Source organism: Thamnophis elegans, chromosome 15 (assembly GCF_009769535.1).
Source record: "Thamnophis elegans isolate rThaEle1 chromosome 15, rThaEle1.pri, whole genome shotgun sequence".
Taxonomy (NCBI): domain Eukaryota; kingdom Metazoa; phylum Chordata; class Lepidosauria; order Squamata; family Colubridae; genus Thamnophis; species Thamnophis elegans.
The window spans coordinates 22,653,667-22,681,470 of record NC_045555.1 but is presented as its reverse complement, the minus strand read 5'-3'; the positions used below and the strand labels follow the sequence as shown (position 1 = coordinate 22,681,470).

The following is a 27,804-nucleotide window of genomic DNA, read 5'->3' as shown; positions in this document are numbered from 1 at the left end:
ACAGCCCTTCTTCTTCTGCATAAATGAATCCAAGTTTGTACTCTTAATGCCATGTCGGTATTTCAGCCCAAAGATTGCCAGTATTATTGAATTTGTTTACAATGAATTAGAATTAGAATTGAATAGAGCTGGAACAGACCTTGGAGGTCTTCTACTTCCCTGCTCAATTAAGACAACCCAGGGATGAAATCCAGCAGGTTCTGATAGGTTCTGGAGAACCGGTAGCAGAAATTTTGAGTAATTCAGAGAACCAGCAAATGCTACCTCTGGTTGATCCCAGAGTGAGGTGGGAATGGAGATTTTGCAGTATCATTCCCCTGGAATGGGTTGGGAATGAAAATTATGCAGTATCCCACCTCTGTCACACCCACCAAGCCATGCCCACCAAGCCACACCACGCCCACCAAGCCATGCCCAGAGAAACGGTAGTAAAAAAAATTGAATTTCACCACTGGGACAACTATACTATTTCAGATAAGTGACTGTCTATTCTCTTCTTAAAAACCTCCAGTGATGGAGTGCCCACAACTTTTGAAAGCAACTTCTATTCCACTGGTTAATTCTTCTCACTTTTGGGAAGTTTCTCCTTAATTCCAGGTTGTTTCTCTGTTTGGTTAGTTTCCAACCATTATTCCTTGTCCCAACCTCTGTTGCTCTGGAGAATAATTTGACCCCCTCTTCTTTGTGGCAGACCCTCAAATACTGGAAGACATATATCATGTCACTCCTGATTCTTTTTTTCTTTAGATTAAGCCAAACCCAAATCCTACAGCTGTTCTTCCTATGTTTTGGTCTCCAGATTTTTGATCATCTTAGTTGCTCTTCTCTGCACTTTTCCCAAAGTCTCAGCATCTTTTTTTGTAGAATGGTGACCAAAATCGGTTGCAGTATTCCAGGTGTGGTCTTAGTAGGGTTTTATCAAGCGGTACTAATGCTTCACGTGATCTTGATTCAGTGCTTCTGTTTATACAACAGAAGATTATATTAGCTTTTTTGGCTGTCGCAGCACATAGCTGGCTCATATTGAAGTGTTCATCTACTCGGACCCTAAGGTCCCTCTCACAGTTACTATTTTTGTGCTAAGCCTCAATGACAAGCATTCTCTTAATAACAACCTCACTATACTTTTAAAAAAAATATTTATTATTAAACAGGTTTTTTTTTAAAAAGACAAAAAATATTATTATTATTTTTGCAATTTTCTTCTGTACAACATTTCCACCTCGGTATACAGCCATTGTAAATACACTTCTCCCCCCTTATTTCAGTTTCGCTTTGTCTTTACATACGATGCTATTATATATATTCCTTAATTTACAATCCTTCATTATGTACCGTTTCCATTTATACCTGTTTGTTCATCTCTACCTATACATTGCTATTTTCTAACTCCTGTGTTTTCTTCATTTAGTCTTTCCTTAAGCTTTACACTTGTCCTCTAGCCATTTGTACCACTCATTCTATACCATATAATATTGTGCTTCCTCCTTTTCTTTTATTTCTTTTGTGAGTTTGTCCATCTCTGCACATTCTTAACGCTTTCATTATAACATTCCATTCTGATGATATATTCTTCTTCTTCCAATTTTGTGTATATATTATTCTCGTTGCCGTTATGAAATCAATAATTAAATATTGTGGGTTTTTTTGTCATATTTCCTTGTAAGTATTCCCAATAGAAATAATTCCGGTTTCATATCTATTTGCTGTTTAGTAATTTCTTCGAGCCATTTTCTTATTCTATTCCAATATTTTTTAGCCTTTTTTAGCCTTTGGGCATAACCATCACATGTGGTGATATGTTCCTTGTTTTTGCCTACATTTCCAACAGTCCGGTGATAAGTTCGGGTATATTTTAGCCAGTTTTGCTGATGGGAGATGCCATCTTACTATACTTTTAATGACAATTAAAAAGCAATTGAAGAAGACCATACTACTTTATCTCTCGTACTAATGGCCTTTGATGAACAAGTCTCCATAAAACCAGCTATGACACAATGAAATGGGTTTTGATCTTTATTAGGCCACCAACACTTTGCCCTGGAGCATCCTGGCCTCTGTTCCAGATGTTTTCCCTAATAAAAACACAGAGCTGCTTTCTATCGTGGATTCTTTAGTAACCAGAGGCTACTCCAGAGTAGCTCCTTTTTTTTTTTTTTTTGCTTCAGTTACAGTTCTTCGTGTTTTCATTTTTAAATGGAGTTTGTCACAGTCTCAGGAAACAGGACAAACTGATTCAGGTCTTGAAAGAGAAATGGGAAGACTCCAGTTGAAGTCCATCCTCTCAAGCATGTGTGATTCATTGTGTGATTCTGGACTGTTTAGGTGCTGCCTTGAGGCACTTTAAGCACTTTAGCCTAGTGGCTAAGACGCTGAGCTTGTTGATCAGAAAGGTCAGCAGTTCGGCGGTTGGAATCCCTAGCGCTGTGTCATGGAGTGAGCTCCCATTACTTGTCCCAGCTTCTGCCAACCTAGCAGTTCAAAAGCATGTAAGAATGCAAGTAGAAAAATAGGAACCACCTTTGGTGGGAAGGTAACAGCGTTCTGTGCACCTTCAGCATTTAGTCATGTCGGCCACATAACCACGGAGACATCTTCGAATAGCGCTGACTCTTTGGCTTTGAAATGGAGATGGTCACCGCTCCCTAGAGTTGGGAATAACTAGCACACTCGTGCGAGGGGTACTTTTACCTTTGAGTTTCTAGAAAAAGACAAGACACTAAATAATCCAGCAATCCAAGGTTGCCTCATCTCAACATTTGCTTCTTTCAAACTGCTGAAGTCTTTCTTGCAAACAGGAACCTCAAACGGAACTTCAATTGCAAGTGGCTGCCCATTGCACATAACGCCTTATGGAGCTTAGATCATATGGAGGATGAGTAAAGTAACAACAGCTTGCTAGGAACCTGCAGTGAAGATTAGTCCACCCCAGGAGAAAAAGTGATCATAATATCCATTGTCTAAGGCAGAGGTGTCAAACTCGATTTCATTAAGGGTTACATCATGGCTGTGTTTAACCTTGGGGGCCTGGATGGGCATGGCTGACTGGGTGGGCGTGTCCAGCTTGATGCCACATCCCAAACTGCGACTATGTTTCCTCTTCACATTGGGTAGACCAGGCTGAAGCTATGCTGGCCTGATCTTTCCTCTTTGCATTGGGTAGACCAGGATAGATCCACGGTCTGGATCCAACAATATCATGGTCTGGATGCAGCCTATAGTTTGAGTTTGGCACCCCTAGTCTAGGTAGATGCCACCACTATTGGTATCCAACCTGTGCCTTCAAATTGTTTCTGTTGTGTAAGATTTAGAAATTCACCTTCACATTTGCTTAGAGCACAAATGTTTATGACACAATTATTATTATTTCTTTCTTAGACCGGACAAAACTGTTGCATTTTTCTTAGTACTGGCTTTGCAGAAAGATAGATAGTGAGTGGGATTTTTCAGTCTCCCACAAGTCATATTTCTAGGCCTAAACTGGGATTGAAACCACAGATCCTTACAAAGCATAACATGGACTGTGATGGAAGCAAACAACATTGCTTTAATTGTCCTAGAAGAATATGTGTAGTTTGTGGCTTCCTTTGACAAATTAATGCTGCCCTCTAGTGGTCAAGGTCTTTGGTTTAGGTGGGAATAGATTTCTTTGACCTTTGGAACTTGCTTTCCATTACACAGGAAAAGGGGAAAAAAGAGACTTATTGGAAATAGGCCACATCTTTAGGGATGTATCTCTAGGCATAATTTTTCATGTAAAAGAAAAGCAACTTTCATAGCAATATCAGTAAAATCTGAATATAATGTCTGTTAAGCTCTTCTCTATGTCTGTCTACTGCAGATAGATAGATGGATGGATGGATGGATGGATGGATGGATGGATGGGGGGAGGGAGGGGGATGGAGGGGGATGGAGAGGGATATGATAGATGAAATTATGACTGGGGAGACATGATAGCAGTTTTCTAATATCTCAGGGGCTTCCACAAAGAAGAGGGTGTCAAGCTATTCTCCGAAGCACCTGAGGGCAGGACAAGAAGCAATGGGTGGAAACTAACAAGGAGAGAAGAAGAAATTTGCTGACAGTTAGAACAATTAACCAGTGGAACAACTTGCCTCCAGATATTGTGGATGCTCCAACACTGGAAGTTTTTAAGAATAACCGTTTGTCTGAAGTGGTGTAGGGTTTCCTGCCTAAGCAGACGGTTGGACTAGAAGACCTCCAAGGTCCCTTCTATTATTCTGTTATTCTCAGAAGACACAGCCAGTATGGGAAAGGGTCAGGGTTGCTATTCACTTACTTTTCCTACCAGTTCACAAATGTGAGCTTGTTTTGCTCACACGGGCCCAGTCCATGTGTGCTCTTGGCCTTTCACTCATGTGCTTTGGCTTGAAAACATGCCTAAAAAGGACGTCATAGAGCTGGGGTGATTGGATAGGCCCACCTGCAATTTCCACTACTAGTTCAGGCAAACTGGTCTGAATTGTCTGAATGCCACCTCTGGAAAGGCTGAAGGATGTTCTAAATCGGGAGTGTCAAATCAAGGCCTGCAGGCCGGATGTGGCCTGAGATGTAGCTAGATCCGGCCCATGGGGAATGTCCTTTGGACAGCGAAGGACTGGCCCCCGCTGCCTCAGCCCTGGCCCAGGCCGGCCAGGTGTTAATCTATAGCTTGATGGCTGCCATCTGGGTGGGAATGCGGTCAGACTTAGAAGGAAGGAAAGAGATGGGAATGAGAAGGAGAGAAGGAGAGAGGGGAAGGAGGGAGGGAGGAAGATGGGAACGAGAAGGAGGGAGGCAGGGAATCTGGCCACACCCACCCTGGTCACACCCACTCCCCGGCCCCCGAGGTCAACCACAACCCTGATGTGGCCCTTAATGAAATCGAGTTTGACACCCCTGCTCTAAATTGTAGTTCAGCAACAACTGGAAGACTTTCTATTGCCAATCCACACCCCATTAGCTGTCTTTGGACCTTAAGAAGAAAAATAAATACATGTAATTTTTTTTACACAGAGAGAGGGTGGGGCAGGGGGGAGGGAGAGAGAAGCTACAGAGCCTTTCCTACGAAGTCCTACCCGGCTATTTAAAAAATGATTGCAATAATTTCTCTGAAAGGACCTCTGTTCCAGGATCTGTGGAAAGCAGTCGCCAAGATCACAGCATTGTCATTCAAGAAGGAAGAGCTGCTTTTTGTTCTCTGTGCAAATGAAGTACTGTGTGACATCTAAGGCACAGTGTGTTATTTGTTTCCCTGCAAGGGGATGTGTAATGGAAACATTCGTGCTCCCCCCCCCCCCGCATGCCGCTTTAATCTGCTAACCTAAATGGCTCAGATCCTTAATGCATTAGAGAGCCTTTAAACTGTGTCTCAGCCTGGGTCACAGAAAGCAAACCACTGTTTGTGGCCTGAATACATCATGATGACATAAAAATACTCTGGCATAATATGGTAGATTATTAAACATCTACTGCTCTGTTCGTTTCCATGCACTTGGCCTAGGTCAAATTAAACCTTAGCCTATCCAGACCTGGTTATATGTAGAGTTTTAAGTTGTTTAATAATAAAAAATTCCTGGGCATCTGTTTTCGCCCATTATTATTTTTTTCTTCCTTTGTAGAGAAAGGACACCCATTTCATCCAAAGTGGAAATACTGCAGTAGAAATACTGAAATGCTTTTAATCACTCACCAGCATGATGATGAGTTTTTACAGAACCATTATTGCAATTTCTGTTGGCCTCCTTCAATGTTTTCAAACCTGACAACTTTAAGATGGGTGGATTTCAACTTCCAGTGTTCCCCAGACAGCATGCTTTAAGAGATGTGGACTTCGACTCCCAGAATTCCCCAGGCAGCATGCTTTAAGACTTCTGGGAGTTGAAATCCATACGTGTTGGCATGTTAGGTGCATCAAGGCCAGTGGTGGGTTGCCATTTTTTTTACTACCAGTTTCCTTGCGTGCTCATACAACGCTTCTGTGCATGCGCAGAAATGTCTGAGCGGGTGGGTGGAGCCTCCCACCACTGCCACTACCGGTTCACCCGATCCAGGCTGAACCGGGAGCAACCCATCTCTGATCAAGGCTCACCTCTGATTTCAATCAATGTGCAATATTTGAGGTTCTCCTAAGCTTATGAGAGCTGCCTTCAGCACACCATTGGATCTAGACTATTTCGTATTTTCAAGATTGAAAACTGGGTATTACTGTTTGCCTTTGGCCTGGAACTAAAATGACAAAATAAATGATAACTTATGAAGTTGTTTTAAAATAGAAAGAATCTGTTCCAGGCAGGTGATTAAAGATTCAGCTGTTTAATTTTGCACTGATTGAAGCTTTCAAATAATTCGAAGGGTTCCCCCACCTCGACTGAACTTTACAGTCAAATCCTGAAAGTAGCTCCCTGGACATTCAGAACATAGAATAATAGGGATGGAAGGGATCTTGGAGGTCTTCTAGTCCAGCCCGCTGCTCAAGCAAGAGACCCTATAACCAGGGGTGTCAAACTTGATTTCATTGAGGGCTGCATCAGGATTGTGTTTGACCTCAGGGAGACAAGGTAGGTGTGGCCAGGATGGGCATGGCCAGCTTGACATCACTCATGTCAGGAACATTTGTGGTGACTCGAGTGTTCTGGCACCGAAAACGGGCTCCCGAGCTCCGTTTTCAGCTGTGATGGCCTCCTGCTGCCCTCTGCTGGTGACAATGGAGCTGGGGGAGGCACACATACACCCCCAGGCTTTGCTTTTGCTTGCAGGGGGCAGCAGGAGGCCATCACAGCCAAGAATAGAGCCTGGGAGGGCCGTTTGTGGCCCTCCTGGATCCCTTTTTTGCTGGCAGTCACTGTGAGCCGGTCCTTAGCTGTTCCTAGGGCAGCCCCACGGGCCAGATCTAAGCATCCCATGAGCCGGATCTGGCCCCCCGGCCTTGACTTTGACACTCCTGCCCTATGCCATTCTGGCTATCCAGTCTCTTCTTGAAAACCTCCAGTGATGGAGCTCCCACAATTTCTGAAGGCAAGCCTTTCCATTGCTTGCTTTCATTGTCAGGAAATTTCTCCTTAGTTGTAAGTTGGCTCTCTCTAATGATTTTCCACCCATTGCTTCTCTGGTCACAGGAACTGCAGCCAATGCAATTGTGGGCATCTCTCTCCCTTCCCTACAGGAGGCTCTAGGAACTGTACAAAAAGAGGCAGGGAATAAGTCATTCAGATCCCAAATAGTGAAATGCTTTTGCATTCATTGCTGGACTTGGTGTGCCCTTGTTGTGGGTCGATCATAACTTTAGAGGAAGATTCCTTTATCGCATTAGTATTTCTGTTTCGAGAAACTAGTATATCTTTCATGTAACACAGGGGTGTCGAACTCATGGCCCATGGGCTGGATGCATCACATGCTGGCCACACCCATCCCCGATTTATCCGAAGGGGAAAAAGTCATGATATGTCAGGTGATGACAATGTGACATCGCAAGTTTGACACCTGTGATGTAACACATTGGTTGATCCTTTATGGGGTACCTATGACATTAATCCACTTTCAGCCTTCCACCAGGCTGAACTACTGGTAAAGGGGAAGAGGAGAGGAGAGGGGAACAGAATGGAATGGAATAGTATAGAATAGGACAGAAGAGAAAATTAGGATAGGATAGGATAGGATAGAAATGTGTTTAGAATAGAATAGAAATGTGTTTAGAATAGAATGGAATAGAATGGAAAGGAATAGAATAGAATAGAATAGAATTTCTCTATTTAGAAGGATGTTGAAGGCACCATTATCTCAAATTGTTCCAGTGTTTAATACTAATTGGAAGGAAATGTGATGCAGTCACATGATCTCATACTCTGAAACAATGCCTTTTTATTTCCTCCAAACAAGCCTGTACATTGTAGTTTAAATAATCAGGGGTTTTGAATGCCGCACGCTCATTTTTAATGCCTATTTTTTTTAAATTTGTATTGGTATGCATGCATGTATTTGTTTATGAGGATAATTGCTTCCCCCTCCCGGACTTCCCCCACCCCACCCAAGCTCCAGTAGGGTCTTCCGTCCTGACAGTCCAATGTAACATTTGAGTGAGATAGATACCTCTGCACACACGCGAACGATGGCGAGATTGTTACTTACTCAGTATAATTAGAACATCCATTCCGCAGAGGGAAAACATTTAAAAGATAAAGCGTGTATTTAAAAATGAATCTTCCCCTTACAATTTTTTCATAATTATACTTTTAACAGCTTTTGGGGCGACGGTGGAAGAGGCTACTTAAGAAAAATTAGGTGCTTCATTTGGAGAAGAATGATCCTTCAAGAGAAGGGATTCTGTCATTTTTCAACAGCCTGGATAGAAAAGAGCTTCCAGTTCTCATTGTATCGGAACTATATTTCGCTTATCAGGTCCAGCGCTGGATATTTTAATTAAAAATGCCACGTAGGTCATTAAAGGTTGGCCATTCTCTCTCCCTCCCTCCCTCCCTCCCTCCCTCCGTGTGTGTGTGTGTGTGTGTGTGTGTGTTTTTGTATGTGTCTCTGTCTCTGTCTCTCTCTCTCTCTGTCTTTTTGTGTGTGCGTGTGTGTCTGTCTGTCTCACTCTCTCTCTCTCTCTGCCTCTGTCTCTCTGTCTGTCTGTCTCTCGTTCTCTTTACTACATGTTTTCTGGAATTATTTTCAGAAGCTATTTTCAGAAGGAGAAATATTAGAAAAGAAACATCTTTCTCCCATTTGCTCTTCCTAAAGCCCCCAGCATTTGCAAAGTTTTCTCAGCAGCTAAGAGTGGGAAAGGGATGGTGTGTGTGTGTGTGTGTGTGTGTGTGTGTGTGTACACATAAATCCTTGTGTGAGTCTGCCTCTCTGTGTATAAAAGATGCAGGCCTCTTTGTCACCTCATTGAAACGATAAGGGAGATTATTGCTTTACAAATACCGTAACCTTCCTGATAAAAAATAATAGTCATTCTGCTGAGACTGTTTTTAGCTTAGCTTTTATCAGGGACCTCTGAGCAAAAGAGAAAAAAAAAACAATATACACAAAAATGTGAACATAAACCACCCAGTAATGGAACTGAAGCTGCACTCCTTAGTGGGTGCTCTCCTTGAACACAACACTTCATTAATTTAAACCAACGTCAACCAAAGGAGTTGAAAAAAGAAAAAAATCCAGCCAGCTTTAACAGTCACAAGTCCTTTTTCTCCTCAGGCCAACCACAGAAGCAGCATCTGGATTTCATTCCTTCCTCCTGCCAGACTGTCCAACCTCCTTTGCCCAATGTCCCTGGAACTGAGTGCCTTTCCTTGAAGGACTTTATTTAAGGTGACAGCTCCTCACACTTCCACGTTCAGATCACCTCAAGTCGCCGAGATCGCCCTGAAAACGAGAGCGCTTCTGCCACAAATTCCAAATTTACATTGACTGAGGTTGTCCTTAGGCCTCTCGTGACAGCGGAGGCTTGCCAGGGACTTCAGAAACAACACTGGACTTTGTAATGATGTCTAGGGAAGGAAAAGGCGGGGTAAAAAAAGAAAAAAGAAATCTGCAGGAACCACAAAGAATATTCTAAGTGATGGGAAAGGATGTCAGGTTTTGTTAGCACCGACAACAGTGTCAGAATATACGTGGAGCGATACAGGACCAGTATCTCTGACCTGTGTTTCTGTTTTCTGTCACCGCACACAATTCCAGGCTTGTCTTGAATCCTGACAGTGTCTTCTCAGATCAAGTTATTGTCCAAAGAGCCACTCTACCCAATCATCGCCTTTTGTGGGAAAGCCTGGCCTTTTGTCTTGAACACACTTGACGTCTATTTAAAATCAGGATGGTGACGGCGGGATCTGTTTGACTGTCAAGAGATCATTGACAATATTAATATGCTGCCCTCCTTGTCTCATTTTCTAAGCCGCGACACCTCATCGCAGGTCTGATGCATTCATCAAAGGAGCACCACGATTTCCATAAACAGCCTCTATCTGAGAGAGAGAGAGAGAGAGAGGGAGAGAGGGAGGGGGGGAGGGAGGGAGGCAGGATTGACTTTATGGATAGCTTTATCAGTCCCATCTGCCAAAGGAACTTGAGGAATGTTGTTAATAAAAGACAACTCGTGCTAATAAAAATACACTTCATGGTCTTTAAATTTTGATACTTAAAATCGACAGCCCTGGGTAGCCTCCTGGGGGGAAAGAGAAGCGGCGATAGCTTCAGTGTTTGTCATGAAAAGTCATTCTGGAAGATAAAAGCCCTGTTTTTCATGGATGGTGACTTCCAGAAAAAGAATGTGGGGATTTATCTATTTCTGATAACATGTTACCTTCTCAGCTGCTCATCCGTCAGTCTCACCTATGTATTTCTTCCTTAATCTCTGAAGAAAAGCAAATATGCATTGAAATATGGAATTATGTCCCGAATGATGAATGTATGTTGTTTACTATTTTATTATATGTCTCATCTTAATGTCTGTATTCCCCTTCCCCGATTTTATGTGAGCCGCCCTGAGTCCCCTCAGGGAAAAGGGCGGCCTACAAATATTAATAAAATCTAAAAAAAAAAATATCTAAATATTGTTCATATTACCCTGTTTCCCTGAAAATAAGGTTTCCCTGGATAATAAGCCCAATTGGGCTTTTGAGCACATGCGCTCCACTGAAAATAAGCCCTTCCTGAAAATATTGCAACACAGCAGCAGCCATGAGGTGACCACGCTCTCCGTCTCCTGCACCTCAAAAATAATAAGACCTCCCCGAAAATAAGGCCAAGCGCTTATTTCAAGGGTCAAAAGAAAATAAGACCCTATCTTATTTTCAGGGAAAACACAGCATATATAATATAGTCTCTCCCAAATTAGGTCTTTTCAAATACATTATTTTTCAAAATGGATTTCAATATATTCTTTCAAAAGACACTTTTCAAAATAGATTTCAATATATTCTTTCAAAAGACACTTTTCAAAATAGATTTCAATATATTCTTTCAAAAGACACTTTTCAAAATAGATTTAGATCTGTAAATGTATCTGAAAGGCAGCCCCCATTGAATTCAATTGATTACACTCAGCGCTCATTATTTTTATTGAGTTGATTGTTTTCTGGGAATTTTTAAAAGCAGAAGAAATATGGATAGCTTAGCTGTGATCTGGTAGATCAGATTAATTTGGAAGCAGCAACAATTGAAAATATAGCTCACTAGGGACAAAAATTTCAGTTGCAGTTATAAGACTTTTCAATTGAATTTATACCTTTTGTCTTTATTTTTTTGTCTCAAAAATATTTAATCTGAAATTAAAAAATGCTTAAGGATTAATTTAATTTTGTTGGCCTATATTTCAAAATCTGATGAAAGGCTTCTTTCCAAGACTAATGAACAGATCAATCTAACATCCTCCTGATTTTGTGTGTCTTTGAACTTTACAATGAAGAAAATGAACATTATTTTAGTATCTATTAATATGTGATACTTTTATAAAGGCTTTTTTTAAAAAATAGAGGCATATTTTGGAAGGACAACATAATTAAATATTTATTTAAATAGAATTTTTGTGTTCTTTTTAAAATCCACAAATAGGATAGAACAGATTTATTAGCAAATAGACACGAAATGTTTCTGCCAAAGGGTCATTGGTAATGTTTGACCATTGAGTCCTAGGGCAAGTATCTTCCATGTATTTTGATTCCAACTTGATTCCATTTGATTCTGTTTTGATTCCACTCTAATGTTCAGAAATTATAGAAGTTGTAGTGCAGACCTAATTCTGTATTATATTTCTCTTGAACAGAACATGCAGATTTAGAATAGAATTGCCAGAGAATTTCACCTAAGTTTATGTTATAATATATGTTGTTTATTAACAAGAAGTTAGGTAAATATATGAATGAATATGTTTTGCATTGATATTTTACTATGTGGTACTATGTGATATATTGTATAATGATATGGTAAAGATAAAGGTTCCCCTCGCACATACGTGCTAGTCGTTCCTGACTCTAGGGGGTGGTGCTTATCTCCATTTCAAAGCTGAAGAGCCAGCACTGTCCAACAATGTCTCCGTGGTCATGTGGCCGGCATGACTAAACGGCGAAGGTGGATGGAATGCTATTACCTTCCCACCGAAGGTGGTGCCTATTTTTCTACTTTTCATTTTTACATGCTTTCAAACTGCTAGCTAGGCAGAAGCTGGGACAAGTAACGGGAGCTCACTCTGTTACACGGCACTAAGGATTTGAATATAATGTAATGATATGCAAGAGCTAATATATTTTCAAGGGATCTCTGCAGGATGTGGCTCCAAAAAGTCGAGCAGTCAACCATGACAGTGTGAACTTCAACCCATTTTTGTAGCCTGTGTCAGAGATGTGACACACCCAAAAAGAATGAACTGCGCTCTGATTGCAGCATTATGGCCAATGTGTTGATCTATAGACACCTCTGTGCTTGTGGTCTACCCAAACAACCAGATTGCTAAAATTCTATCTAAAGTACATAAATGTTGATGTGTAATTTTGCTCTCTGAATTTGAGTGGAGTCATTGCGAAGTAAATTCAAAGTCAAATTGTATGTGAAGATGCAAAATAGACATATTTAGTATTGCCTGATGAAGTGACAACATCTAGTTGGCCTTGGCTGATCTCAAGGACCTAATTTGTATTTGGAGTGATCTATAGGGCAGAACTGTAGAGATGTGGTGGCTCAGTGGCTAAGTCGCCAAGCTTGTTGATCAGAAGGTCAGCAGTTCAGCGGTTCGAATCCCTAGCACTGCCTAATGGAGTGAGGTCCCATTACTTGTCCCATCTTCTGCCAACCTAGCAGTTGAAAGAGTTTCATCTTCAGGATCTGGCCTTCTAAAGAGCAGTCAGGGTTGATCTCCTCTAGGACTGATTGGTTGGATCGCCTTGCAGTCCAACGGACTTGCAGGCCATAAGAGACTGAATACTCAAATACATGATTGGAAGAAACTCAATGTTTATACTCCTTGTTTTTATTCCCATCCCCTGTAAAGGCTCGCATTATACACATCAAAGTAAACCTTTCTGGTTCTCTTTCTTTGCTGCAGGTGTTCTGGGGAAATGCCGCTATGTCTACTATGGGAAGCATTCAGAAGGCAACCGATTCATTCGTGATGACCAGCTTTGAGGTGTGCATCATCCTAGTTGTTTGCGCGTGCTACCCAACACATCTTCCATTTGCATCTGCAGATCAAGCCATGCAGTGGTACACCCCATACACCCACACAGAACACCCACACAGAACACCCACCGTGTTCAATTGGTCGAAGGGAAAGAATGAGGAAGTGTCAATCAGAGTCCTCCAGTATCTTCTGCTGACTTTGCCGGGCCTGTTATAAAGCATCCTTCTGCTCAAGTCTGAGTAGACACATAGATTTTGACAGGATTGCCTTTAAGCAGGTTCCAACTACCCCGGTGACAGACGGCTGCAGCAAAGCACCAGACCTGACAGCAGGGACACCCATGATGGATTGCCTGACCCAAATGTTGCTTACAAAAGAGCAAAAGGTCACACCTGGGTCTCCCTGAGCATGCTCAGACGGTCCGAAGGATCTCCCTTCTGGCTTTCCGCCTGTTGAGTGTGAAATCTACATGTCTGTCGAAAAAGAACGGGTGCAATTGGAGCAGTTTAAAGGGCATCGCTTCCTTATCCAACTTTATTTTCCAGAAGAATTAAATATTTCAGGTGGGCCTACGAAGAACGTGTGGAGGGCACGGCAGGGGGTGTGCTGCTTGCAAAGGAAAAATAAATGTGATTTAACTGTAACATCTGGAAGTGTGGTTTCTTGAGGGGAAAAAATTGGGGGGAGGGGCGGTGTTGAAGCTTGACTGGAAGGAATTTGGAAAATTAAGAATCTGCGGAACTAGTTATATCTCGACCTTCTGTTTTTGGTGAAGGCAACACCTGAGGATACTTAAGAGTCCAGGGATATGGAGGTCAAAAAGAAGTCAAGACGGAGATTGTTACCACCACTACTTTACATGCAAAGCCATCTTCTAGGTGAAGCCATTTTTTAAAAACAATTCCCCAACCTCCAATGATGGCTCCAATTGTTCTGACCGAGGCTTCCCAAGAGCATGAAGCAAACTCCTTGTTCTGACAAAAAACCCTTTTATTAATTTACTATGAATTCTGCTCATTCAGATCCAGCAAAGTCTTTCAAGGGAGGATTTACAGTCACAGACCTTAAATGGCTTGGAGAGCTGCCAGGCCGATATCTGCAAAACTTGGCAAGGAGCCTCGAACCAATTAAGCGAACTAATTGTCTCCTGCAAACTCCACTCCCCTTTCACTCCTCTTTTATTTCCTCTGGCAGGGCCCATTCATCTTCCATCTGTCACCTTACTCCCAAGTCAACCCCTGTTCTTTAGCTGTTCCCTTCGTCTGGCAACTCTGTAAATGCGCACACTGGGAACAGGCTCCAGCTGTTCATCTGCCTCACGGATGTCTGACTCCAAAGGCAGCTGATAAGTGCCATACCGTGGCCCGACAAAACCGCGCTCGTCAAAATAGCGGCGACAAAACCGCGTCGCTAAAGCCGCGACGTCATCACCGCGGCGACAACAGCGTGCGACAGAAGGGCGCTTTAAAACAGCGCGGCGGCAGAAAGCCGATTTAAATTAAGGTAAGGGTTAGGATTAGATTTAGGGGTTTGGTTTAGGGTTTGGTTTAGGGTTAGGTTTGGGTTAGGTTTAGGGTTAGGGTTAGGGTTAGGGTTAGGGTTAGGGTTAGGGTTAGGGTGCTGAGTGCTTCGGAAGGCGCGGATTTGCCCTCCGCGCTTATGTCAGCGCGGATAAGGGCTTTGCGGTTTTGTCGGTGAACCATGGCATACGGCTCTTGCCCCATCTTTGCCTCTGACACAGAGGCCTCATCAGAGCCCTCCCCAAACTTCACAACTGGCCCATGTTCCTCCCCATCCTTCTCACTGTCCGAATCTGCTGCCAGCTCTGCTGGCGGGTCACAACACCAATTCTATAAAACAATCTAAGCCAAATCGCTGTTAGAAGATCATGTGGTTTGTCAAATGACACGCAAGAAGTCTCAGCACCCTGCTATTTTCCTCCTAGTTTAGGATGACTTCATGGCCTTCTGATTTTTTCTGGAATTTCAGAGAACACATGGTAAATTTAGTATCTTTTATATTGTTAGATTGTACCACAAGTGAGAACTGGAGGAGAGTAAACTAAATGCTTTTCACCTACATTCATAGTTGTACCCTGATACCTAACTGTATCCTTAGTGTGCATCCTAAACGGAGCACGTGAGCATATGAATGTTGACAGTTGGAGCTCCTCAGAATGAGATCCAAGCTGGAAATGAGGAATTTCCTGACAGTGAGTACTATTAACTAATGGAACAGATTACATCCCAGAGCTGTGAGTGCTCCATTACTTCGTTATAAGTTTTCAAGAAAAGATTGGGCACCATTTGTCCAGGATGGTATATGGGCTTCTGCCTTAAGTTCATAGATTCTTAGGTCCTCTCCAACCCTATGAATCTATAATTAGGTCAAGGTTCATCTTCTTCCACCATATTGCTTCTCTCTATGTCCCACCAGATGCCATCTGGGATGGGTCTATGACAACTCAAGGCGGCCAACTTGCTGCAGCCAACTCAACACAAGTCAACTCACCACGGGACAAGAGGTACAGTAATGTCAAAGAAATTGTTGAGCAGAATTATTAAAGAAAGAATGCCAAAGGACGGACAAAATGAAATGTGAATGACAAAAATTAAACCAATTTTTAAATTCTTTTAAATAATTAATTGAATTGTTGAACTGTCCCACAGTGAGTTGTCCCATAGTGGGTTGGCCATGGTGAATTGGCCATAGGGAATTGACTGTGGCGAGTTGGCCACAGGGAATTGACCCTGGAGAGTTGGCCATGGGGAATTGACCATGGAGAATTGGCCATGCCGAATTGGCCACAGCAAGTTGTCCCATTCCTTTATGGGATCTTCAAAAAGTGAAGAAGGAGATGCATCCCTCTCATTTTTCCACTGCAACTGCTATTTAAGAGCCACATTGAATAGTCAAGACCAATAGCTCCTGATGGGTCTGTTCATCATAAATTTAGCCATTTCCTTTTTCAAATCCAAACAAATTCCCCATGCAATGAATTTCACAGTTGAACTATGCACTGTTTGAAGAAATGCCTAATGTTGGCTGTCCTAAATTTCGAATCGGTTTCATTAGATGCCACTGGTCCTTGCATTTTGAAAGAAAATGAAAAAAGTCTTCCCTGTCCTCTTCCTTTACACATATCCCTTGACTGTGTCCCTGCTCAGTTGCCTCCCCCCCCCCAGCTGAATCATCCACATGAAAGCTTTTTATGTGGCAGATCATGAATTGATTAGAAAGGAATTACCTTGTAATTGAGTTTAATGACCAATTAATTGATCTTAAATAAGATTTCCATGAGTTGAGTCAAGAACAGCCAGAAGAATTTGCTTTGAAAACTGGTTAATGGAGATAAAGTTTAGGCTGAGGTTGAGCGTTAGAGGATACCAGCTCTGGAACGGTAATGCTTACAGGATGGATTGGAGGAAGTTATGAACACTCAAGCAAACTGTAAGTCATGATTATTTACATTTCATTGGTGATTTTGCTGCATAAGTACACATTTTGGTCCAGAATGGAACAACTTGCCACAGCCAACTCGTTGAGGCTAACTCGCCACAGCCAACTCACCATGGCCAACTTGCCCTAGGGACAACTCATTGCGGGACAATTTAACAATCCTATTTAATAATTTAAAATAAAAAATAACAATTTAACTTTTTTGTCATTCCCATTTCATTTTGTGTATCCCTCCTTTTGCATCCTATCTTGTCCCATAGTGATTTGTCCTGCAATAGGTTGGCCATGGCAAGTTGGCCATGACAAATTGTCATAGATCCTTTTGATCATAGCCGTCTTCTTCTTCTTCTTCTTCTTCTTCTTCTTCTTCTTCTTCTTCTTCTTCTTCTTCTTCTTCTTCTTCTTCTTCCTTCCTTCCTTCCTTCCTTCCTTCCTTCCTTCCTTCCTTCCTTCCTTCTTCTTTCTTCTCCTCCTCCTCCTCTTCCTCCTCCTCCTCCTAGTCAAACAATCCAACCATGTTTCTCCTTAGTATGTCCTACTTTGCATTCCAGTCTCAAATCACAGTCACCACATCTTACTTCCATGTTCTCTCATTTTCCAATTTAAGCTGATCATAAAATTCATCAACCTCCACATCTGCATCAGTCTTTGGAGCTTCAGCTGAAATGATTATCAAATTAAACCAGGATGTTAATTAGTGTTATTGCATTGTAGCCAAGGGCAGTGTGCATTGTGCATTGTGCTCTTGGCTACAGGCATTGTCTCCTTCCAAACTATAAACAGATAAATATACCTTCTTGTTTTCTTTACATGTTTCATGTCTGATTCCAGTCCATCTCAATTTGATGTTGCCTATGATGTTATTTTGTAGTCATTTCATTTCCCATTGTGTTGAGCCTTCCTGAGCTCATACTTCTTACATTCGTATTTCTACTATAATTCTGTCTTTGTGGCTTTAAATTTCTGTTTCCCCATATGACAGCAACAGCCACTAGATGTCCTGAAGGCTTTAATCCAGCCATGTCATAAACACCATTAGTACTTCAAAAGATTCTCAACTCTTCCTCCATAGTGTGTGGAGTGCATCCAACACAAGGGGCCAATCATTCAGCACAACATTGTTCATCATTTTATTTTATTTTTATCTATGTGGTTTTCTTGGGAATGTCTGAAAGTTGAGTCATGGCAACTGGGCTTCTTTTCTTGTTGGTCTGGAACATTGCACTACCCATCCAAGCAACTGTCAATGTTCCAACTGATGAACCCAACCCAACCAAGCACTGCCGAGACGATCCAATCTTTTAATGCTTAGTACATCTTAGTACATCATATTGGCAAAGATGAGGGCAAAGCCAGATCTAACAATTTCCCATGCAAACCCACATAAGTAAAGTTCAGGTTCTCCTGACCCCTATTAGACCGGATTAGGGGTGATATTCACTTCCCTTCCCTACTGGTTTACAAATGTGAGCATGCATGCTTGCGTCACTCATACACGCCACGTCCAAACATGTGCTCAGCCTTCTGTGCATGTGCTTTGGCTAAAAACAGTGGCTAAGTGGGATACCATAGAGCCAGGGTGGGTGGACAGGGCCAGCCATGATTTCCACTACCAGTTTGGGCAAACCGGTCTGAACCGGCAGAATACCACCTCTGGACTGGATCACATTGTCCAACGGAGTGTCCTGGTATTGTTATGAGAAAGCCTTTTGGCTCTGGTAAACGCCTGCCGAAATATCCTTGGTTCTTACAGCTGGCATCTTGATGTCTGGAACCTAAGTTCTATCTCTCCCTCCCCTCATAGCTCATTGGCAAGCTGAGAAGCGCTAATAGTTGCAATAGCAAAAACGTCTTTTGAAGCTTGACAGCGGCTTCTTCAGTCTGAACCAGTTGATTAGGGAAATCTGAGTAGGCAGAAAGTCGTTGGACTGTACCAAGTCCTAAAACACTTAGGGGTCATTCAGTGGGGCCTTCTTGATAAGAAACTAGAAAAATGTCAGAATGTTTTCGTTGTGCAGCAGCACATCCAGCAAGCACACACAAGTAAATGAACTTCAGCAGGATTCAATTATATAAAAGAAACTTCTTTATATACAATACCAAATAGCAGAATTCAGCATACAATACGAGGAACACAGAAGCAATATTCCTAGAAGCAAGTCTTTACAGAGTAGAGAGATATAGAGATCTACATTATGTAGAAGCTGGGAGAGTTACAGAGGCCAAACCAACTTTTATATACTGTTCAGCAAGTCTAAGCCACGCCCAGACTCCAAAACTGTCTCTTATGGCTCCATACAAACTGGAAACTATGTTTCAGTTTCCAAACAGTCCCCATTGGCTGACCTGTTGCTATGTCTATCCAAACAGTCCCCATTGGCTGACCTGTTGCTATGTCTATCCAAACAGTCCCCATTGGCTGACCTGTTACCATGTTTATTCCAACAGCCCCCATTGGCTGACCTGTTACCATGTCTATTCCAACAGTCCCCATTGGCTGACCTGTTACCATGTGTATCCAAACAGTCCCCATTGGCTGACCTGTTGCCATGTCTATTCCAGTCTATGAACATACTCTGACAAAAAAAAAAAAACTAGTGGAAAATCCTTCCCTCAGTAGAGGTGGAGGCCTCAGACACAACCTCTTCTCCATTTTTTTTATGGTGCTCCCTTATCAATCCTTGGAAAGTTCAATACGACTTCACAGGTTCACTAAGGAGGCCACACTTAATGACCCCTAAGAGTTTTAGGAGTTGCTACATTCCAGCGATTCTCTGCCTACTCAGATTCCCCCTAACCTACAGGTTCAGACTGAAGAAGCTGCTTGGATGGGCAGCAGCGAAACATCTCAAAACAACAAGAAAAGAAGTCCAGTTGGCATGGCTCAACTTCTGGACAGTTCTACATGGATGCCTGAGAATCTTCATCAACATATTTTCTTGGGAATGTTTGTCTTCTCCTGTACAGTATGAATCGATGCCCTTCTCCCTTATCACTAAAATAATCAGCCACTGCCTACATCTTTTAAACTGCAGCTGTCTACACGAGAAAAGTGCCGGCTTGCTTTTGCTAGTGTCAGCTCTCCCAGGTATACTAGACAAGGAACATGACCAAATGAACCAATTCTACTTTACTGGAAGGCTACATTAACATTTAGAGGGACGCAGTGGCTCAGTGGCTAAGACGCTGAGCTTGTTAATCAGAAAGGTCAGCAGTTCAGCGGTTCAAATCCCTAGTGCCGCGTAACGGAGTGAGCTCCCGTTACTTGTCCCAGCTTCTGTCAACCTAGCACTTCGAAAGCATGTAAAAATGCAAGTAGAAAAATAGGAATCACCTTTGGTGGGAAGGTAACAGCGCTCTGTGCACCTTCAGCATTTAGTCATGCCGGCCACATGACCACGGCAACGTTTTGGGACAGCGCTGACTCTTCGGTTTTGAAACGGAGATGTGCACTGCCCCCTAGAGTCGAGAACGACTAGCACATATGTACGAGGGGAACCTTTACCTTTACATTAATATTTATCATGAAGCTACATTTTGCAAGTCTTAAAATCAAACTTCTTGTTGCCAGTTTTAACTGCTTGATTCATTAGGACGGGTCCATTCTAAGTTTCTTTCTGAAGCCATGGTGACACAGTGGTTAGAATGCAGTACTGCAGGCTAACTCTGCCAACTACCAACGGCTCTATGCTGACGGGCTCAAGGATGACTTAGCCTTCTTTCTTTCCATGGTTGGTAAAACGAGGACCCAGATTGTTGGGGGCAAGATGTTGGCTCTGGAAACCACTTAGAGAGGGCTGTAAAGCACTGTGAAGCAGTATGTAACTCTAAATGCTATTGCTTTCTCTGACTGTTGAGCCACTGGGGGCTCCTTTCTCCCTTCTCTGATTGTTTCATAGTCAGCACCTCTTCCCCTTATTCCCCAATGTGATCCATGCATCTTGGGCAGCTAGGATGATTTTCACATCTTGTGCGTTCTACTAAGAATATATTATGTTATCATACACTCCTGATACTCACAAATGAAGGCAAATATATGTGTCCTAGGATAATGAAGCGAGATTGAATTTGGGTCTGTCACCAGGACCAGAGAGTTACTCTTCTGAGCTTTCACTGCAAGTGGGCATTGCCCACTGCCCAGAGGCTGCCATACGAGGACAAATTATGCATTGTAAAGATCATTTGGTGATAAGAGACACTTCCAATATAATCTACCATATCGCCTGTGTAGATTGCCCCTGTGACTATGTAGGACAGATGGGGAGGAAGCTAACCACCAGATTGCAAGAATACAAGCAAGCGGTCTGACTAGGAGCCACAGACTGCAATGAACAAGAACACAAATTAAATTTTGCAGCTACTTAAAATTGTTGGATGAGCAGTACAAAAAGAGCCAGGGAAATGATTGAAGCCAAACTGGAAGTTTGGGAACGGATGTTCGGTTTGCTCAAAAACCAGCCCTACAGGCAAAATGGAAATTCTGGAACAGCCTTCCGGTTTGCTTGTAAGGTCATTTTTTTTCCCTCTGGAGCTTTCAGGGAAGCCTGCTGAAGGCTCCGGAGGGCTAAAACTGGCCCTAAAACTGACCCTACGAGCAAACCGGAAGTCCGTTCCTGAATTTCCATTTTGCCCATAGGGCTGTTTTTTCATGCTCCGGGGGCAAAAAATGGCCTCAAAAAAAAATGGCTGGCTGAAATCAGCTTCACGTGCCCTGACAAATGGCTCCGCATGCCACATCACGGGCCTATAGGAAGACACCACATGGATATGACTCACAGAGCAGCTGAAAGGACTCTCTCCAGTAGAGAGAATTTCCCTGAAGATGGGCTCCAGCATGAGTCCAAAAGCTCAGAAGAGTAAATCTCTGATCCTAGTGACTGACCCAAATTCAATCTCACTGCTCTTCATTCATCCTCCTAGGAACACACAAACAAACATCCCAGTCACCTCCAACAACAATCCCATCACCACGATGAAGCAGCACAGCAGAACCTGGGGAAGTGTTCTGACCGAGGCTTCCCAAGAGCATGAAGCTCTTTGATCCTGACAAAAAACCCTTTTATTAATTTACTGTGAATTCTGCTCATTCACATCCAGCAAAGCTTTTCAAGGGCAGATTTACAGTCACAGACCTTATCTGGCTTGGAGAGCTGCCAGGCTGATATCTGTAAAACTTGGCAAGGAGTCTCGGAGAGTCACAAACCAATTAAGCGAACTAATTGTCTCCTGCAAACTCCACTCCCCTTTTGCTCCTCTTTTGTTTCCTCTGGGACAGGTCATTCATTGTCCACCTGTGGCCTTACTCCCAAGTTGACCCCTGTTCTTTAGCTGTTCCCTTCGTTTGCACATGCGCACACTGGGAACAGGCTCCAGCTGTTTGTCTGCCTCACTGATGTCTGACTCTGAAGTCAGACGGCTCTGGCCCCCTCTCTGCCTCTGACGCAGAGCTCTCATCAGAGCCTTCCCCAGACTCCAGGACTGGCCCATGTTCCTCCCCAACCTCCTCACTGTCCAAATCTGCTGCCAGATCCGCTGGTGGGCCACAAAAGGAAGAGAACACATTTCATTCTCTATTTCACAGTTTTTCTGTGGGCTTCTTGTTTTATTGCAAGCCGCACTGATGACATATTGTCAGAGGGGAGGGGAAAAAAAAAACAAAGGTTCTTTGAATGACAGTATAAAATCCAGTGACTTTTTTTCGAAAGAGGGGAAAAAATGAATGATGGGGTTGAGATTATGCTGCTGGAGCACTTGCAGCAAAAACAATTTATGTAGCTGCGGTGAAGCACATCAGAGATAAAGATTCATACCAACCTGCCTGGTTTGAATGATACATGCCAATCATAAAATTAGTTTTTCCCTTCTTTCCTGGGCTACAATTTCCCCTGGAAAAAAAATGATCTCCCTTGCATTTTGCTTTGCCTTATTGTGATGAAGGAGAATAGGAGTAAATATGACATTTAATAGAGCTCATAAAAGATTGGTATTGTTCCTAACCCTTACTTCCCCACCAATCTGTCACATCAAGCTTCAGAGAGTTTTTCAAGGATCTGAGTAACATTGATGGCATTTCCAGAGGAGAAGAGTATTCTAATGATGGGAGCCCATTTGCCTGCTCAAAATTGTGTTCTTGGGCCACTGATTCACGATTAGGAAAATAATTGGATCTACAGACTTGAAAACTTGAAATCTTGGGTCTGGATTACACAGAATAGCAGACTTGGAAGGGACCTTTAAGGTCTTCTAGTCCAACCCCCTGCTCAAGCAGGAGACTACCATTTCTGACAAGAGGCAGTCCAGTCTCTTCTTGAAAGCCTCCAGTGATGGAGCACCCACAACTTCTGCAGGCAAACCGTTCCATTGGTTGATTATTCTCACTGTCGGAAAATTTCTCCTTATTTTTAGGTTGAATCTCCCCTTGATCAATTTCCACCCATTGTTTCTTGTCTGGCCTTCGGATGCTTTGGAAAAGAGGTTGACTCCCCTCCGCTCTGTGGCAGCCACTCAAGTATTGGAAGACTGCTATCATGTCACCACTGGTCCTTCTTTTCACTTGACTAGCCATGCCAGTTCCTGTAACTGTTCTTCATATGCTTTTAGTCTCTGGTCCCCTAATCATCCTCGTTGCTCTTCTCTGCCCTCTTTCCAAAGTCTCAACAGCTTTGTTCCTTATGCCATCTGCCGCAAATTGGCAGGATTCCATGCCATGTATATGTATACATTCAAAGAAGACTGTGATGTTTCTCTGTGTCATATACATGTGAGTATGCGTGTATATCCATAATGGTTCTCTTTTGAGAGCAGAATGCAACAAAACTTCATTTAATATATGCTGATTAGTGTACATTTGAAGTGACAATAAAGTTCTATTCTATTCTTGTCTAGTCTAGTCTACTCTAGTCTAGTCTAGTCTATTCTAAATACATTTCTATTCTATTCTAAATACATTTATTTTATTTTCTGTTCTGTTCTGTTCTGTTCCGTTCCGTTCCATTCCATTCCATTCTATTATATTCTTATTCCATACTCTACTCTACTCTACACTACTCTACTCTACTCTACTCTACTCTACTCTACTCTAATCTAATCTAATCTAATCTAATCTAATCTAATCTAATCTAATCTATTCATAACTTTTTTATAGTGTGGTGACCAAAACTGGATGCAGTATTCTCAGTGTGGCCATACTAAGGCTTTATAAAATGGTACTAGTACTTCACGTGATTAATCCCACTGTTAATGCAATTTAGGATTGCATTGCTAAAATAAACTTAAAATCATCCTGTATTTGGGAAATTTTTTCAACCATAGATTTTCAGGGCCCAAAAATGTAACCATCACAGAAAGAAACACAGATCATTTCTTCCTGTTTCATCTTCCTTTGGGTAAGTCATCTGAACTTTGTAATGAACCTTTTGGGGGAAGTGCCATCTGGTATTACAGTCACATTTGAGAATCAAAAACATCGTCTTAATTCTGTTTGTGAAGCCCGAGATTTTTATTACAAGATCCTGAAGGCGGGACTTCCTGAATCATCCGGACTTGGAGAAAGACAAGGAGAAGGAGAAGACAAGCAGCGGGACACGTGGCTACAAGGCGGAGGGTGTTGCTTTCCTCTTCCGGAAGGGCAGAAGAGTAAAGAATAAAGATCCAGCGATGCCTTTAAAATACTTTTTAAATTTTTAGTTTGAATAAAATTTCATGATTCCTGTCTGGTATAAAATGGCAAAGCTGTATATCGATGATGAGATATTGAGACTGAAAGAAGCGGTGCTGATTTTGGACATATATTGTATGGGACCTATATAAGACTCGTTTGAACTCTAATTTAAATTGCGCATGAATTATCTTTCGGGGCCAGGAGAGCGGAGATCGTGATTTTCTTGAATTGTGGTTTGGGATGAATGGAGTCGGGAGGTGCGGGGTAGATGGAAGGGTAGTGAAAGTTCAATTAGATTACTTTGAGTCAGAATGTAAGCTGATTTTTGTATGAATTGCTATTTGAATATAAGGTTAAGAAAGATTAGTTGGAGAGTCTCCAGGAAGGTGGAGTAAATATGAGAGGAGTAATGGATGAGGATAAAATATATATGTGGACACGGGTAAAGGCAGGATGGAAGGTATAAAATTTATATGTGGATGTGGGTAAGGGCAGGATGGGAGGTGTTGGAAATGAAAAATGAAAGAAGCACTTGAGTCTTTAAATGGTTTTACAGAAAGGTTTGGATATTTGGATAAAAAAGAGATAAATTAAAGGTTTGGATATATAGATAAAGTGATAAGGCCCTTAGTTGGAGAATTCCATTTGATTAACTTACTTGGTTCCAATATAGTTTGAAATCCTGCAAGTAATAAAATAACTGAAATTAGGAATGAGGTACATTGTTTAAGATTTAAAGATGATGGGAAGCTGAGTTAATGTAGTGGGTTTGTTGATTTTTCCTGTTTTTCCTTTTTTGTGTGTGTGTTTTGTTTTTCTTTTTATTTTTTTTACTATTTCTCTTTTTTTGTTTTTCCTTTATCTTTCATCTTTTAACTTTAAAGTTAGTTGGTTTTAATATACTCCAGTGCTTGATAAAGAATTATGCCGGGTATGGGACCTGGGAAGTCGAAAGGGGGTTAGGGAGGGGGGTCTACCGGGGGGAGGGGGGAGGGTGGAAATACAGTTTCAATTTTCAGAACAATAAGAATGCACTTGTATACTGTTGCTCTCTTTTCTTTTTTTTCTTTTTCTCTTTTTTTTTCTCTTTTTTTTTCTTAATTTTAGTGCAAAATATAAACTGAATAGATTAATGAATTATAGAGATACACCAAAGTGAGGAGTAGAGGGAAAGAAGAGGGAGAAGTAAAGAGGGAGTGAGAGGGGAATGTAAGGAGGGTGAGATGGAGGGAAGGGGAGATGTTTGAGGGGGAAGGGAAGTAGTTTGAGGGGGAAGGGAAGTAGAAGAGGGGAATGTTGGAGGGGAGAAATGAAAGTTGGAGGGGGAGAAGAAAGGGTGTATGGGGGATCGAAGTGTTATGTTGGTTTTCCATGGTGGAAGATTTATTGATTATTATTTTTTTATGCACAGTATATAAGTGATTGTATAAAATGAAAATGAAAATGAAATAAAACAGTTTTAAAACTAAAAACTGTGTAATAAAAATTATTTAAAAATAAAAAATAGCCATTTTAAAAAGCCTTTTAAGGTAGTGAGTAACATCTTGTGCTGCGGCAATGGTAGCCTTGAATGTGACATGTTTGTTGTGAAGATTTTCTCCTTATTTCAGGGTTTAAACTTCCTGCTGGGATGGCCCCTAAAAGAAAACAGAACACATGTGACTATTTATATGTGTTCATAATATTATAAGCATAAATCACAATCTACTGCAAGGATCCATACTTGAGACAATAAGAGCCCTGGGGCATCCTTCACTGGTGTTCTGATCTCTTGATAACGGTACATGTCCCAAGGGTGCTTTTTCCAAAAGGCAACTGGACATTCTTGGTTTTATTCCTTTGAAAAGCTTTCTCTTCTCCTCAAAGAAGCTTCCTCAGTTCTAACTTTCCTTTGAAAACATTTCTCTTCCCATCCAAGAAGCTTCTTCAATTCTACCTTTCCTTTGAAAACATTTCTCTTCTCATCCAAGAGGCTTCTTCAGTTCTAACATTTCTTTGAAAGCCTTTCTCTTCTCATCCAAGAAGCTTCTTCAGTTCTACCTTTCCTTTGAAAACATCTTTCTTCCCATCCAAGAAGCTTCCTCAGTTCTAACTTTCCTTTGAAAACATTTCTCTTCCCATCCAAGAAGCTTCTTCAATTCTACCTTTCCTTTGAAAACATTTCTCTTCTCTTCCAAGAAGCTTCCTCAGTTCAAAAGGGAAAAAAACAAAGAAAGTCCAGTGGTCCCAAAGGTGCTTTACAAAAAGCACCTTTGGGACAAACGTGACAAACATGGCCTGGGTGATTGAGAATCTCCATAGAGGTAAAGTTAGATGGTTATGTCTAAATCTGTGCTCAGCCCTGGACGTCATCACAATTGCCACTAGGCAAACACAAAGGAGGAATCCAATGATTAGGTATGAAATACAGGTAGTCTTCAACTTATGACAGCTCATTTAGTGACCACTCAAAGTTACAACAGCACTGAAAAAAAGTGATTTATGACCATTTTTCACACTTATGCAGTATCCCCGTGATCGTGCCATCAAAATTCAGATGCTTGTTCGACTGGTTCATAATTATGACCGTCGTTGTCCTGGGGTCATGTGATCCCTTTTGCAACCTTTTGACAAGCAAAATCAATGCAGGGAAGCCAAATTCACTTTACAAACAAGTTACTATCTTATCAACTGCAGCGATTCACTTAACAACGGTGGCTAAAAAGGTCATAAAATGGGGACCAAACCAATATCTCACTTAACAACAGAATTTTTTTGGCTCAGTTATGGTCCTACGTGCGAGGAGTGCTTAGTGCTGGCTTTTTAAATGATCCAGATCAGGAAGCCTAGCTTTGTTTGAAAGCAGCTCAGCTCCACCAAATGACAGATCCTTGGCAGGTTGCAGACTTATTTCGCTTAGGGAAATTGTGAAGAAATAATAGACTGGATGGCTGCAAACTCTAAAGCCACTCAATTCAGCTCCCGTGAAGGCAACAATTGTACCGCTGCGAAGTCATTCTGACTGCTTACGGCATTTACGGCAATTTTGCAAGAGGACGGTCAGTTATATTTGGTGACTTTTAGGGTGATTAACTCTTGGCAGGCATTAGGGAACTGAAATTAGACTCCAGGACACTTTTTTCAGGGGAAGAAAAGAAAAGTGCTTCTGACAAACGCCGGCTCTGAAAACTCCTCAACCTCCTTCTTGTTCCCTCTGCTTGAAAACAGTTTTGGCTTTCTAAGAAACTCTCCCATGCCCTGTATTAATAATCTGGGTGGTGGTGATGATGATGATGATGATGATGATGATGATGATGATGATGATGATGATGATTCATTGACATTGCAATATCTGGAGATGCACGAATTGAAGATAAACAGCAAGAAAAAAATCACAAAGTACCGGGACCTGCAAATTGAAGTTGAGCATCTGTGGAAAAAGAAATCGTGTGTTGTCCCGATTGTAATTGGAGCCCTTGGAGCAATACTTGAAGGGCTACCTCGCTTTTTGGAAATTTTAAATTTATCAGACTTGAACATTCTGATTCTACAAAAAACCACCCTATTTGGAACAGCTTATATCCTCCGACGCTAC

General features: G+C 41.9%; 1 protein-coding gene across 1 annotated transcript in view; it reads left to right on the top strand.

Annotated features, from left to right (window-relative positions):
• LRMDA (leucine rich melanocyte differentiation associated) overlaps positions 1-13,755 on the top strand; it is a 978,066-nt gene extending 964,311 nt beyond the window's left edge. The window contains exon 7 of the mRNA XM_032231521.1: positions 13,037-13,755. Within this exon, the coding sequence (XP_032087412.1) occupies positions 13,037-13,116 (80 nt within the window). The 3' untranslated portion in view covers positions 13,117-13,755. The remainder of the gene's footprint in view (positions 1-13,036) is intronic.
• The last annotated feature ends 14,049 nt before the right edge of the window (positions 13,756-27,804 follow it).